Source organism: Engystomops pustulosus, chromosome 4 (assembly GCF_040894005.1).
Source record: "Engystomops pustulosus chromosome 4, aEngPut4.maternal, whole genome shotgun sequence".
Taxonomy (NCBI): domain Eukaryota; kingdom Metazoa; phylum Chordata; class Amphibia; order Anura; family Leptodactylidae; genus Engystomops; species Engystomops pustulosus.
In genome coordinates, this window is record NC_092414.1 from 66233131 (window position 1) to 66248968 (window position 15838).

Genomic DNA, 15838 nt, shown 5'->3' on the forward strand with positions numbered 1-15838 from the left:
GTGTGTGTGTGTGTGTGTGTGTGTGTGTGTGTGTGTGTGTGTGGTCTCATCACAGACATCCACAGGATAAAGTCTAATTTACTGATCCGTGGGCAAGGCCCAACTTGTTTAATGGGAAAACCCCTTTAACTCAACGTGCCTACTGGCCTAGGTTTGAATAGTATGTATACTGCATGGAAAAGAATAGGCTAATATAACTCACACTTTGAATGCTTGTCACACAAAGCAGAAGAACGCATGTCACACAGTCGTATCGTTCCCTTGCTACTGCTATATACAAATGTGTTGCAATGGTGCGGATGAAACTCTGCGGCTGTGATGACTTCTGTGAGCTCTTCCATGTTGGTTGGTTTGATGTCCACAATATCTGGTTGTTGATGAGTTAAGGTTATACATATCCATCAATTCAAGACATGATGACTAGGAGGAAGGTCTTAAAAAAAAAAAAAAAGTAAAAACAAAAACACAAAAACTCACTTCACAGTGGGTGCAGTTCTCACTCATACAATCTGGCAAAAATTTACATAGTAGACTTTTTAAATGGGCAGAAGAATAACATTTTGTGAGTGTAGTAGGCAATAACTGCCAAAAGGATACTGAAACTTCGATTTGTTATCTCTAAGTTCCACAGGTTTATTCGTAGGTCATCTGCTGACATGTATGTTTCAAAGTCACTGTTCACAGATATTGAGTTAATGTGATATGTGTGTGCATTGGAAAACACTCTTCTTGGTGTGGCCTCCACCATCAGATCCATGGGCCTTAATACCGGGACCTGAAATGAAAGATAAAAAAACCTCTTAGCAAAGACAATAAAATCATTAACTGAGCATACATTTTCCAACTCTTCATAGACACAGAACTATAACCAGGATACGTTATCAGGTACATTTTACTACACACAGTGGATCGTTGCATCTCATTGGTCAGCTATTTAAGCAAGCCTTTTTAGATTATTTTATTATTGCGTTGCACTATTAAAAAGTTCAGTTTCTCTTCTGTAGATGCTTTTTCTCACAGAAGGAAGTTTATTTTAACTTGTGCAGAGAAATCCATCGGCAGCTTGAGGTGGTCTCTGTGTGTTGCTTATAGCCATGCTTAGTGTGGAGAAACACTCCTTTAAGAAGACTTTATCAGGCTGACCACAAATCCATTTAGTTGAGCGTTTCTAACCACTCAGGACAAACAAACGTCACAATGCTTTCATGACCGATTTCTTAAGAAAAAAACCCCCAAAGATAAAAAAAAGTCTAAGGGGAGCAGTTTGGGAGACCATGGTGGCCATTCAACTTGGCCACGATGAGCAATTCTTCTTTTAGGAAAAATTCATGTAGGAATGCTCGGACCTTTAGGGTCATCTGAAGGCAATTGTCTATGCTGTGAAGATAAGAGATGTGCAGGATCAAATAACAGATGCTTCGAGCCTGTGGTAGCATTTCTTCTGCTGTGTTGCCATCAGTGTGTCAAGAGCAGCAGAAGAGGGTTGCATTGACAATCCAACACAATGGGCAACAGGAAGTTGACACCAACCATTCCCATTTTATGTGTATACATAAAAAATGGCCCGTTCTGTACATTGTAAACACAATGGCAAAAAATTCCATCATTATGGATTGATACAGACACAAAAATACTACTGTATGTACTTTAATCACTAGAGGTAACCATGTGAATCTGTAAGACAGCCTGGGTACGTTCATTGGATAAAATACCTATATATAAAATACCAGACTTCGTTTATTTAAGCAATTGTGAAATTCTTCATAAGAGACAAAAAATGTGCCTATTGGTTTACGTGCAGGTTATCTACTGCTTTGTGGTTTTCCGTAGGGACATGTGACCAGCATCCCATGTGTGACAGGAAGTCAGATTCTCCCTCTATTCCTATTGGAGACTTGATGCAAGTGACATCTGTCAGCACATGACACATTGCAAGTTCAAATGTATTTGTGAGTTATCTGCCTCCATGTGGTCCGTCCAATCACTGGTAAGATAGCCTTTACTACAATTTATATTATGTATCCAATGAGAATCATCGAATAAATGTCCCTCCATTTTATCTGATACTTATATATACACACACCAGGATCGTGATCTTATCATAGCACCTAGCAAACCCCCCCCAAAAATACGCCGCCTTTTTACAAAGCATCCTGCCCCTCTCTTCTCGAGAAGCCCATTGTGATGCCTCTTGGAATGATCTACATATCCAGGCCAGATGGAAAGTGTCGAGGAATGTGATACTACAGAACGCCATAAAGACAGAAGAAAATCATTCAGCTGAGGAAATGCGTAGAAACAGCACATTACATTTTATTAGGGTTCTTGTGTGCTCTCTATGTAATGCATCTTCACAGAGTGCAATGAGCCATTCCACAGCCATCACAGCAGCATGTACATCAAGGCTTTATTACCTTCAGAGCTGAAAACTAGATCAAATAAAAATCACACAAATTTAATTTGCCACATTTAGTAGTGGACCAGACACATTTATATAATACACAGCAAATGGCTTTATTAGGGGCTGTTACATATGAAGCATAAAAATATACTGGAAAGTTCAGTGAGCAAATCTCATCAGATGTACCGTATTTTTTGGACTACAAGGCGCACAAAAATCCTTTGATTTTCTCAGAAATCAAAGGTGCACCTTATAGTCCAGTGCGCCTTATATATGAACCATACTTACAGACAACAGCTTCCTTGAACTGTGCACAGGTCTGCCACATGCTGGTCATTCATCCTTATAATCAGATGCGCCTTATATATGAATCTAGATATTTTAGCAGGCATTTATTGATTGTGCGCCTTATAATCCGGTGCGCCTTATAGTCCGAAAAATACAGTAGTTTTATTTATTGTATACTGTATATATAGGCTTCAGAAATTCCATTACAATTCGCTTTCCTTTACTACTGCTGTATTGCTTCCTTTAAAGTCTACAACTGGAAAACAGTTCATCTGGCTACGGGGGAACAGAAAATTATGTTTCTTCAAAATATGACCCACATTTGTCATAAATGTGACAAATGTGGGTGCCTTTAACATGGTGCCCATACCTGGAGGATGCCTTTTAATGGATTTCCTTGAATCATATTGATGGCCCATTGTTAGGAAAGGCTATTGAGATCTATTTGGTTGGTGTCGGAGTCTTCATCCTGTCTACCATGTGATGTGATTATTAGTGAGGGACTGAAATCTTTATTCATTATATCTGTATCTAAGTGTACATCCTCTCATCAAAGATGACCCCACTGATGTGATATTCTGCTTCAAGAAAACCTAATTTTACATGGTATTTAAATTTGAGCATATGCTTCGTTCTGTTTACCACTGTGCCCTAAAGCTGGCAGCGACAAAATCTGAGCAGCGATACAATGAGCCTTGTTCTTTCCAGATCACCCATTAAAGTTGGATACTGGGAGCAAATCCAGCAGCAGAGTAGGGAAGAGGTTTTTTTTATTCTGCAGCCAATGCCTCACACAACTGCGGATCATGAAGTGAATTTTAAATGAAAACCATTGTGTCATGAGGCGTCATATAATACATGAAAAAGTAACATTCAAATTTATCAGATTTAACGTCAGATAAAAATAATAAAGGGCCCAGAATGATTTCAATATTATAATATATCAATCAGTTCCTTCACTGATCACAAAGTCTCCACTGGATTCTACTTCCGGGTCCATTCCGACACACTAAGAACCGCCCATCCCAGGCTTCAGCAGTGCCCTGCGTGATTGACTGAGCAGGCATATAGCAGGGGATCGAGGGAGAAGTCATTTCCTGTGAGGCAGGCATGGACAGGAAGTAGAAAGCGAGTTACTAGGTGGGGTATCACTGCAAATCATAGAAAGTGGGTTCTTTAGGTTTGTTCTTAAGGCAAATTTGTATGCAAGTCGGAACTGAAACATGAAGACTCCAGACTGAAAATGAAATTGTCACCGGGCCAAAAAAATTTTTTCGAAGTTTTGTGCCGTCGTGGGATTATCAATAAAACTTTACTACAGACACCTTACAGCTGATCATTGGAGCCTGGGACTAAAGTAATAGCATCCAGGGAACTTCACCAGAGGTCATAGGAGGCAAAGAAGTCTAAGTAGGGGTCATCTATAAGTGGAGTGTCATTAAAGGAGTATTCCCATTTCAGCAAATTAAAGCTATTATTTACATTATAAAAAGAAAAAATGGTTGTCTATACCAGAGATTTTCAACCTGTGTGCCGCGGCACACTGGTGTGCCGCGACACATAGTCGGGTGTGCCGCGGGGAAGTTCCCCAAACTATGGTGCCCCCTGTGTTTTGTTTCCCGGCAATGCGCAGTGATGTAAAATGAGAAATACTATAGTCATGAGGCTGGAGTACTACAAGTACCAGCTGATATGCTGAGTATATGAGCTGGCACTTGTACTCTGGCCTCATGGCCATAGTACTTCTCATAGTACCCCTTTATTTTGCAGTATATGAGCCACATAATAATCAGCAGCATATACTAAAAACAGGGAGAAACTGAGAACTGTTGAGGAAGAGGTTTCACACTCATTCACTGAGTGAGTAAAATAAATTTAGAATCTATATTATTAACTATATGTATAATATGACTGTTTTAGTGTCATTTTGTGCTATTTTGGTTGGTGGTGTGCCCCAGGATTTTCTAAGTATAAAAAGTGTGCCGCGGCTCAAAAAAGGTTGAAAAACAATGGTCTATACGATAGGAGTCACAAAGTTAAATAACCCCCATAGATAAATACAAGAGCAATGTCTAGCCTCCCCTGAATAGCTAAAATGTACTGTACCCCTATGACAGTACAGACAGTCCCCGACTTAAAATCGTTGTAATATGAAAACCCCTTTATGTTATTGCTTGTATTATAAAAGTATTACAATTTTCTAATATACTTTCCGTATCAATCCCTCACTGTTTTCCATATCTCTGCTTGCTGTCCTGCTATAGAAAGGTTCTTTGTTTACTACCAGTAGGCAGAATCTCACGGTGCACGGCTTGTTATAACACAAAGCTCTGATGTGATATCAACAGCCGCACCTGTGTGACCATGGACAGCAAGCAGAGATCTAGAACACAATAAGGAATTAATACAGAAAGTATATTGGAAACTTGTACAACTTTTATAAAATAAACAAATAACATGTGTTAAGATGGGAATACCCCTTTACCCCCCCAATACAGAAGCTTTTTTATATTTTTTTTAAACATGGGGCTGATGTGGGCGGCTGAATTTTTACTGATACTTGGAGAATCCTTATAGAAATCCCAATCTTCAGCAATTGTAGACCTTCTAGCGAAGATCAAACCTGTCAGCTGAGAAATGACTCGACTCTGCCACATTTCCAGCTGACTAACAAAGTGCTTATTGTAAAATCCCATGTCACAGCAGTCAGCTGAACGTCAGATAGACTCCCAGCCAAAACTGGAAGTGTAAGCACATATTTGAAGGTATGTGATTTATGCTGATTTCCTAACAACCATTGAAAGGGATTTCATGCCCCCATTTCCAAGGACTACAACGGCTGTGCTAACCATGGCAACCGGCAGCTCAAAGGGAATTTTAATTTCAATGCAGCACTCCGCTTACAGGCTCCAGATTTGGAACATGCGGCCCATTCATGCCAAATGCGAAATAGATGTTGTGAATAATGTATGGGCTATAGTGGTAACAGAACAAACAAATATCAAAAGGTTATTTTAGTCTTTCATGACCTCGGACTGTATCAAATTCTGAAATCCAGCTTTGTATTTGCTTTTATGATTCCAGAAACAACATCACAAGATCCAAGATATAGTTCCATTTCCAAATGCTTCACGCACGTGATAATATAGCAGTCTTCTATTTTATGCCTCAGTGAGGGCAAAATACTATCACAGAAACATCCTCCTTTCAGTAATCGGTTTTGTTGCTCGTAAAACCCTAAATAAATGAAACCATTTGCATGATTAGTGGGAACCCAAGTCTGTGCAGATACTTGTAACAACAAAGTAATTATCCATCGTTCACATTAAAGGTTAAATAGGATTTGTGAGATATGGTACGAATAATTATGCAGTTTAGCGCACAGCTGATTCGCAGAGCAAAATATATGACTTCAGGTGGTCAACATTAGCTTATATTTTGCTTCAAAAACCTCCACAAAATTCTGTTCCTTCTCGGGTAAGGCCTAGTTCATATTACTGTATAATTTTTATTGCTCTGAACCATTATAAAAGTATAAAAGACAAGGTAAATAATTGGAATGATGGTAGTGAAATAATGGATTACAATGGACACTCAAAAAGACCCTGTCTTTATATAATACGGGAGATTATGGATTCTCCACCAGCTTTCTTTGGGTGTGTCAGTGCAGGTAGCTGGCGGTGAGTGGCCACGGTCATGAATGCCCCAGCCCTCCAAATTTACTATAGTCTCCGTAAAAAAAAAAACCCAGCAGAGACCATAGCAGTAATCTTCACCATTTCAGACCTTGTCTAAGCAGTTCTGCCCTGGTGGAGATTGTGTCTGCATCTGGTAATACTGGAGCCCCTTAGTAGATATGGGCACTAGCAGGGAGAATTTTAAGACTGACGGTTTAAAGATTTTTTCCCCCATACACAAAACAAAGAATATACTTTAAGGGAAATCTAAATCCATCATGATGAACCAGACTCCTCTGTGTTCAAAGGCTGTTACACCATTTCCCCCTGCTCCTTCAGCACTTACTTCCCTTTCCGTGCTGTTATCTCACAGGGAAGTGCTCTTGCATAGTGGGGCTCTGGTAATGAGCCAGAAGAGTTCTGCGGGCATCAGCATAATATTAAAAGTTGATTTTAGATGGTAGGAGGCTATGGATAATTAATATCCGTGTCTGGATCTATGAGTTAGTGTCCCTGGATTTCTAGGATTCATTTGATGGGGGATTTCCTATAACAAGAAAAAGACTAAGCACAGCGCCAACTATTGGTATAGCGACATCGATAATCGGCATGGGGCAAGCAGAAAATTGGAATCTAACTTAAAAGTAGAATTTTCTCTCAAAGTGTTTTCCAGTTTCCGCTAACTAATGGCACCCTGGCCACAGTGCAGAGCAGGTTCATACCATGTAAAGGGATGGGACTGAGCTGCAGGGCCTGGTAGAGCCACAGCCATGTTTATCACATTACATAAACAATGGAGGGGTTGGAGCGCGGCTTCCTTGGATTTTCCATTTGTGGCTTGCACGCACCTTGGAGCCAGGTTAGTTTGAGGAGTGCACCACTACTATTATCATATATCTACTACTATTATACTATATCCTATTCCTGATTTTTTCAAAGCATGTAATAATACGGTGTGGACATTCACGTAAAATGGAAAGCAAAGTACTGAAAGCTTTGGTGGGATGACAGCTGTTATTCTATGGTCAGTCTCATTGTGATATTATGGAGAAGGCAGAATGTGAGCAATCTAAAGAGATGCCAAGTACTTTCCAACATGCAGGCAAGTGTGTGGCATCACAGAGCAATTGTATAGGGGTAACCAAATTTAGCTCATCACATCAAGAACATTTAGAAGCTGTCAAATAAAATAAGCCACTAACAAATTCAATTAGTCCTTATTTTCCAGGGGAAATCCAGTGGTATTTGATTCCCTGTAATGTCTGTATTTAATTGGAATATAAGGAGCATATTTCAAAGCAGGCGAGCAGTTAGTGATCCCATCAGTGCGCCATTTAGCCCCTTCTCTTCTACTGCTCATTACCTTGCAAGCGGTAACAAGCTGTTTTATGGAGAATATATGCACAAAGCACATTCATAAATACAAAAATAATAGTCATAAAACAAAGAACAACCTGACAGCTTAAAACATCACATTTTACAGGATGGCAATGAAGATTGATGGCTTGGAAAATGTCATATTTTATAAACCACTTAGCCGATTCATGATATTGTACTGTACATCTAGTACAGGATTCACTAGAAACTTCTTCATATTTTTACTTTGGATATAGACAATCATCTAAATATCAACGTATTGGGGATTTCAGTGAAACAAACCTCTGCCCCCAATGATACTCATATTTCAGATTTTTTGGAGTTAAAGCCCATCTTATGAAGTATAAGATCATGTATATGGAACTTTTTGATACTAGTGCAGTTTGACTTCCCACACTGCATGTTGAGCAAAGTTACTGTTCACGTACATTTGAGGTTTAGGGCTGAGGTCAAATGAATGTGATCGTGGGTGCCCAAGAGGCTTAGGGGGCCAATATGGTGTACCCATCCTATATGAGAAGACGAGTACTATAAACAATACATTATAATTGATTTGAGAAGGAAAGAGGCCATATATGAAGATTACCACAGACAGTGCCTGGACCCATGAATAATTGCCCCTTGATTATTATACTTTGATTTTAGTAGATTTTCTATAGAGAACCGGTCATGCACATAACACCCCCAAAATACTTAATTAAATCTATGATTAAAATGCTTTGCCCTTATCCATAAATGGTTCATTTACATGGATGCAATGTTAAAATAAAATAAAAAAAATCAGTTTGTCCACTGAACTAAGTGCCCAAGGAGAGTTCCGCATCCAGTGGTTACTGAACTGCCCTGCCTCCTTGTTCGTGATTGATAGAGCTCACTGCTGTGTGGAACATTGAGAGCTCTATTACATCATTGGGTACGTTGTCATATGCGGTCATTTGAGGAACTAACATTTGCAACATCTACCCCATGTATGTATCTGATCACATGAAATAACAGCAGCCTCCATGGAGGATGGGGAGGAGTAGAAGTCTGTTAAATCCCAAAATAAACTTTGGAAAAAAATTACATTGTGTAACATTAGTACAGTTGATTTTTTATAAAATGTATGTTACAATTTTATAATAATTAAAAAAAAAAATAAAGACTACTGGTGCTTCTTTCGCTTCCCAAGCATTCAGACGACTCCAAATGGACAATGTACCTTGGAGGGAATTTACCATTTTTATGGACTAGTCGTTCATTTCTTAATCTAATTAGTACAAAGCTAAGCGCTAGAAATATATAATTGCTACATTGATTTCTTTGCAGGACAATTGCTTTCCGACTGAGAGCTCACTTCATAAGCACCAATTAACAGAATATGGGATTCATTCTAGGGTAAAGTTTTGGTTCATCATGGAAATATTGTACGCTCAAGTACAGAGAACAATTTTGGCCAGCTGTGATTGTTCTATATTGTATTAAGTCTATATAAATCAAAATATAATTGTTGATCATTAACTAAACAGTAATTTGTCCAACCACCTTCTCAAAATGCTTTACAATATACACTCCGTAGGCATTTTATTAACTATACGGTACATACAGTAGGGTTAGAAATAGGATTGTGTTACATACAGTAATTGTAGACAAGTGTGTTACACCTCGCTTACATTAGAAGGCTATAAAATAAAAATAAAAAAATGAGTGGTATTTACTTTACCAATCCCCTGATTATCTCACATCAAATCTTCCTGGAAACCAACAGTGTCTCTTGACCAAGCCCGGTGCCAACACATGATCACTGCAGTAGCAACCTCAGTGGTGGCAGGGTAACTACAGAAGTCACCGCTACGAGTGGGACAACAAGGGCAGCCCAAAAGTCGCTCTACAAACATTTATCTCTCCTATGAAGTCTGCAATTTAAGCATAAATCTTTCAACCTTTACTGTACACAGACTTATGATCGCAAGTTGCAATACACGATGACCCCTCCCTGTAAGTGATTAACCTATTAAGGTAGCAGTAGGTCAGTTTATAGTCAAGTACCTAAAACTATAGAGAAATATGCAGCTGCAAGGGTTACCATTCTACCCAATTTTCTCAACATGGTCACTGGAGTATACATATAAATGGAGCTTAGTTGCTGTATCAAACCAGTCATTTTGAAGATAATTAGCATATAAAGGGTGGAGCTTTATTTAAAGAAAATCCACCCCCAGGATCAAGGGTTGTAAATCAAGCACACTGACATACTGGTGTGTGCCCCCTCTGACCGGATGAGCTCTTCTCTTGGGTTCTTATGCCCTGGTTTATACCAAAAAAAAAGGGCTTTTAAAATTATGCAAATTGACCTTAGGGGCTCTGGGCTCTAAAGGTGTTTATGGAGTCTGGAGCCCCCAAGGATCACTTGCATAAAATCTAAAGCCTTTTTTCTTAAAAACAGTGATATAGGAAGCTTAAAGGGGTATTCTCGTCTGGGCATTCACATTCAGTTTGATAAATCTGCCCTATATAAACATTTCTTCAATTAGATGTTATTAAAAAAAATGTTCCTGTGTGGAGATAATTTCTCATAAATGTAGTCATATGGTCCCTTAGAAACGTGATAGCTTCCTCGGATATGGCCACCTCTGCTGGATGGATTGCACCAATAAACAAAAAGTTTTTGTATATGAAATGTCTAGGAGTTACAGCATGTCCCACAGCCGTCCTGTGGTAATGATCCTTGAATCCAGGAGGTCCGGCAGGACTCAATAGCGCATGTCTGGCCACCGCAGCCTGATTGTGATGTGGTCGTATCCGAGGAAGCCATCTCGTTTCTAAGGGACAAGATGGCTATGTTTATGCAAAATTATCTTCACACAGGAACATTTTTTTAAATAACATCCAATTGAAGAAATGTTTACATATGGAAGATTAGTGAAACTGAATGTGAATGCCCAGATGAGAATACCCCTTTAAAGAACAGTGGATACTGCCAGAGGGAGCACACACCAGTATGTTAGTGTCCTTGGTTTACAATCCTTCATCCTGGTGGTAAATGTCCTTTAAGCTGTCATTATATAGGCATCTATTTTAAATAGAGCTACTGCATCATAGCTTTATTAGAAAAGATGTACGGGGCAAGTCAAAAGTTCCAGGACACCCTTTAATTTTATAAAAGAAAGGGAATATCCAAACAAGTAATGGATATCTTTTAGGATTTGTTCTGGACTTGAAAGTAGGCATATTGGACCAGGGCAAGCTTTTCTACTGGGAAGATTGTTATGTTGCAATATCAAAGAGTATTAAAATTGTCTCTGAGATGGATTGCCACAATCATTTTAGAAATCTCTCTTCAGATTGAAAAATGATCAACACAGATTCTCTAAAGACTCAAGTGGGTTCATAAGAACTGGATCCAGCGACTTTAGCTCTATGTTCAGCACTATGGACAACTCATTGAGAATGTAAAAAAAACTGTGCGTCAAGAGGGAACTTAATGTGTTAATAGATTTTGAGCCACAAACAAAATGGTAAATCTTTTTCAATCCATTTCCAAGACAACTGTGGTCTTATTTGAAATGACCAAACTTGCCTTTTTTTTTTAATTTGGTGGCCATGTTCCAGACAGTCTAAAGTCTAGATTCTATCAGGCATTAATTGCTGGTGTAAACAGCTATATCATTTTCGCTTTCATTTCAGAAATAAAAGTATATTATGGGACTTAGTCTTTTGGAGTATCAATTATACAAGCCAAGTCAAATTTTTATTTATTTTTCCAAGGGTATGTGGTTATAAATGACAAGTTCCATAAATTATATCACTTCCTATTTATACTTTTGGTTTTATTCCCTACCTTCTAGAAAAAAAAAAACCAACACAACTATACCCATGTTCTGAGGGCAAATAAACATGGGCACTTACTCATAGATCCAGGCTCTGTGACTGTGGTTATCTTATATATTATCCATGTCTTCCTTCCTTTAAAAATCTACTTTTTAAATTATGCTAAAAAGCTAGGAGGAGGGTTCTGTGGGGGTGGGGGGAGGGGTTACCAGAGCCCCCTTTGTGCTGTAGCTTCACAGGCTGTTACAGTGTGCTAGGAGCACTTCCTTCTTCCCACTGTGTTGGCACATCCTTTGCTGCAGCAAGATTACATTAGGCAGTGGGAGGGGAAAAATGCTGAGAGCGCCGAGGGGGGAGAAGGAGACAATGAAACAGCATGTGAAGCTGTGGCATGGAGGGGCTCTGGTAACACCACCCAGAGACCATCTGGCTAATAAGCAAAGTTTTAAAAGTTGATTTTGGAAAGAAAGAGGCCATGGATAAATATAAGAGGATTGCCACAGTAACGGTGCCTGGATCTATGAACAAGTGCCAATGGTTTATCATGCTCGATGATGGAAGATTGCCTTTAAGTAAAAAAAAAAAAAAAAAAAAAAAAAAAAAATTATATATATATATATAACACTAAATGAGGATCATAGAAGTGAGGAGTGAAACTCTGTATTCTCCTGTATAAATGACCTTTCTAATGTCATGTCCTAGCTCTTGTGCATTTACAAGGGATTTCCAGGCTAGAGCACAGGAATGGCCATTAACCTAAGAGAACCTTGCTGGTGACAAACCTTCCGTAGTAAAGCAGCTGGATTAAATAACTTTTCCATTCTCAGCTCTGACATCTAAATGACTTCACATGCTATTTTTACTTTAGCTCTGTGATTTTGTCGCTGCCAAAACTGGTCCCGCATAAAGCCTGCCATGGGGAGAAGGGAACGATTTACATATTGGCGACCATACAGTGTGTCATGGCAGCAGAGATTAGAGAACTGGCCTTGTCAGGGTCTTGTCACTATCCGACTGTCCCCCAGAGGCCTTGGCAGTAGGTGGAATGACGGCCATACAATAATGAGGAGAGAATAATAGCATTGCATTAGTGCGGGAAAGAATGGCAGTGGAGAGAATGCTTCAGTTTAATCTGTCACCAAGATGACAAGGCTAAACTGCACATTTCTGGGCTTCTTTTGTAATTGAGTCATTATTTAGTCTAAGATCCTGACCATCTTGAAATTTTAGGGAAAAATAGAAATTCTCTTTGCTCAAATGGTTTATGCAGGTTTTTGTTCCTAGAAAAAACTGTACGAAACGAGAGCAAAAGCCGTTCATGTTGCATATGGAATATGAAGGCAAGTTATCACCACCTCAGAAGTAAAAAATAAAACAAAAAAAAAAACCATTTCATAGGCATGGTGAAGAGAACTATGCAACCAGTATTCTATTTAGGCAAATTGCACACGAATGTGCGCTTAAAAATCAGGGCCCCACAAGGTCGCCATCAGACAGTGAATAGTGGGCTGCAGTCCTGAGTCATCTAGATGGGGCCAGAGCTGCAGCCCTACTCCCGTCCTCAATCATTGCTGTGTGCATCTAAGACGCAGCGCTGATCAGAGCCATGCAAGAATTAATACAAAAATAAACGTACTCACCTTTCGGTGTATTCCTTGCAGTGCCTCTTCTCCCTGGGATTCCTCAAATGTAGTGCCGGTACAGCTAGATCTATGCATGTTGCCTGCATGGATCTTGCTCTGTCGGCGCTTTTGAGGAATCCCAGGGAGAAGAGGAGCTGCGGTGGAGCGCAGGAAGGGGAGTACTCCCCATCTACTTGGAGGGGGCCATGTCTGGGGTGTCCCCATCTACTAATATGTCATAAGTTGGACGATTAAAATGAGTTAACCAACACTCAAACATCACATAGGGCATTTTCAGCTATTCCAGACAAACACTAGCTGTGCCTCGGTTATCTGTTTTGTAAGGAAATTACAAAACAGTTACGCAGATGTTGCTACTAGTGAATTGTCTGACAGAAAGTTAGAACACTAAAAAATATACTTTATTATTGAGTAAAAATGAGGCCACTCTTCAGCCACAAAAAAAATCAATATTCAAGTTTTCAGTATGTAATGAACAGGGTGCTAGGATCCAGATAATCTTTAAGGGTCCTAAACTTGTTAGAAAGCCCTGCACAATACTAAACTAATGTGTATCACTAATGTGTAGCAGCCCTTTCCTCTGTTTTAGATTGCTGCACGATGCCTCTTTACACAGACACTTATCGGACACTAATAACATTGGTAGAAGAGTATCCATGTTTTCCTATACATCTCCTCCGTCTGATGCGTTTCTGCACTCCCCATAAAGGATAGTGAGTCATCAGAGGCATACAGATTCCCTAATATAGGATGAACGCTGCAATTGCACTCTTAACACATCATGCATTTGTCGGAATGTCCCAACAGTGTTGAGGCCGACTACTGCACCCAATCTCTTCCTTCAAACACCTTCTTTCTAAGCCTCCACACACATGGTCCCATGCATTTCTATGGGCTCATGCACACTCCTACAGTTCCCATGGGCCAATGAATGATGCAAGATTCAGAACAGCTTCTATTGCCGCCCAGGTTTTGGGCTTGGAACTTTCCTACTGTAAGTGTTTGACTGTAAATCTCAGACCAAAAACAACAGGCATATTTTATGGACTGACAGCACAGCACACCACAGCCACATCCATGCAGCCTGTAGGACATGCAAATCATTGTGGAAGGGGAGATGTGATGTGTAGTGATGTGCAGAGAAGAAAGGAAAGGAGCACAGTCACATTCACACTATCTAGAGCAGTGGTTCTCAACCTTGCTAATGCTGCAACCCCGCAATACAGTTCCTCATGTTGCAGTGACCCCAAACCATGTACAAGAATATCGTATTCGTGCTAAAAAATGTAATAAAATCATGGCTCCGATGGCTTTAGGCGACCCCGGTGTTTTGGTTGTTCGACCCCCACCGGGGTTGTGACCCACAGGTTGAGAACCGCTGATCTAGAGCCTTTGCATTAGATTCAACTACATATCAGTAGAAAACCAAGTAGGCAATCAATAACCAATGAACAATTGATGCAGAATTGTTTATGAGCTGGCCTGTAATAAGCATATACTGTAAACGAAAGTATAAAAACATAAAACGTAACTACTGATCAAGTTGGTTAAAGTAAACCAATACCCCAAGAGTGTGATTTGTGGGATTTATGGCATCCTTATGGTACAAGCAGAATAGGGCTTTAGAGTTGTTGGCAAATTTCAACGTTAAAATAACCAGGGATTCTGATGTGCCAAACCTCAAAGTCACAAAAAATGTAGAAAGCCAAACTGTACAAGCAGCATCCACAAAATCCAGGCATGAGGAAAATGTATTCGAGTATTCAAGGACCTTTGGGTTGTGATCTCTATCACAATCCTTCCATGATCCGACCAAGGAGGGATTTCAGCCTCAAATCTAATCTATAAACTACCTCTCATTTTGACGCTAGGGGATGTCACCTTGCCTGCAATGATTACCGATGGCCTTATCTCACTGCACTTTTGCCATGTCATTTGACAGCCGTGACAATGGGAAACTAATCTATCAAGAGAGATCCAGTCTGTTACCTTCCTCTGGGCTGAAAATGTAAATATTGGGCCTGTGCAGTGACCTATTCATTCACAGAGCATGAAAAATAGATTGTCTAAATATAGATTATCTAGATTTACACCTATAGAAAGGCTTATTGTGACAATATTTTTGGATTTATTGGATACATCAGTAGCAATTGATATGTTCGGTGTGTATACTACATAAAGTATACATACAGTGGGTACAGAAAGAATTCAGACATCTTTAAATTTTCACTCCGTTTCATTTCAGCCAAAATGGTAAGATGAAAAATTAAATGTTTTTTTGCTAATTAACTGTGCACCCCCATCTTGATAGCTAAATTATCTACATTTCAGTTGTATTCTAATTTATTAAACACAAAAAAAATTAAATATCACATGGTCATACGTATCCAGACCCATTCCTGTGACACTTGTCCAGTGCTCTGGGCTGAAGGTTCACCTTAAAAACAAGACAATGACCCTAAGCACACAGCTAAAATAACAACAGAGTGGCTTCAGTGGAACTCTGTGACCATTCTTGACTGGACCAACCAGAGCCCGGACCCAAATCTAATTGAGCATCTCTGGAGAGACTTGAAAATGGCTTTCACCAACCTTCAACCTGAGGGAACTGGAGAGTATCCACATGCAAGAATGGCGGAGGA

The 15838-nt window shown here is 39.6% G+C and overlaps 1 protein-coding gene across 3 annotated transcripts in view; it reads right to left on the minus strand.

Moving 5' to 3' along the window:
• PPP2R2B (protein phosphatase 2 regulatory subunit Bbeta) overlaps positions 1–15838 on the minus strand; it is a 158937-nt gene that overhangs the window by 12783 nt on the left and 130316 nt on the right. For all 3 annotated transcript variants that reach the window (XM_072146144.1, XM_072146143.1, XM_072146145.1), the window contains exons 5-6: positions 598–775; positions 203–367 (exon numbers count right to left, since the gene is read on the minus strand). In XM_072146144.1, the coding sequence (XP_072002245.1) occupies positions 203–367; positions 598–775 (343 nt within the window). The remainder of the gene's footprint in view (positions 1–202; positions 368–597; positions 776–15838) is intronic.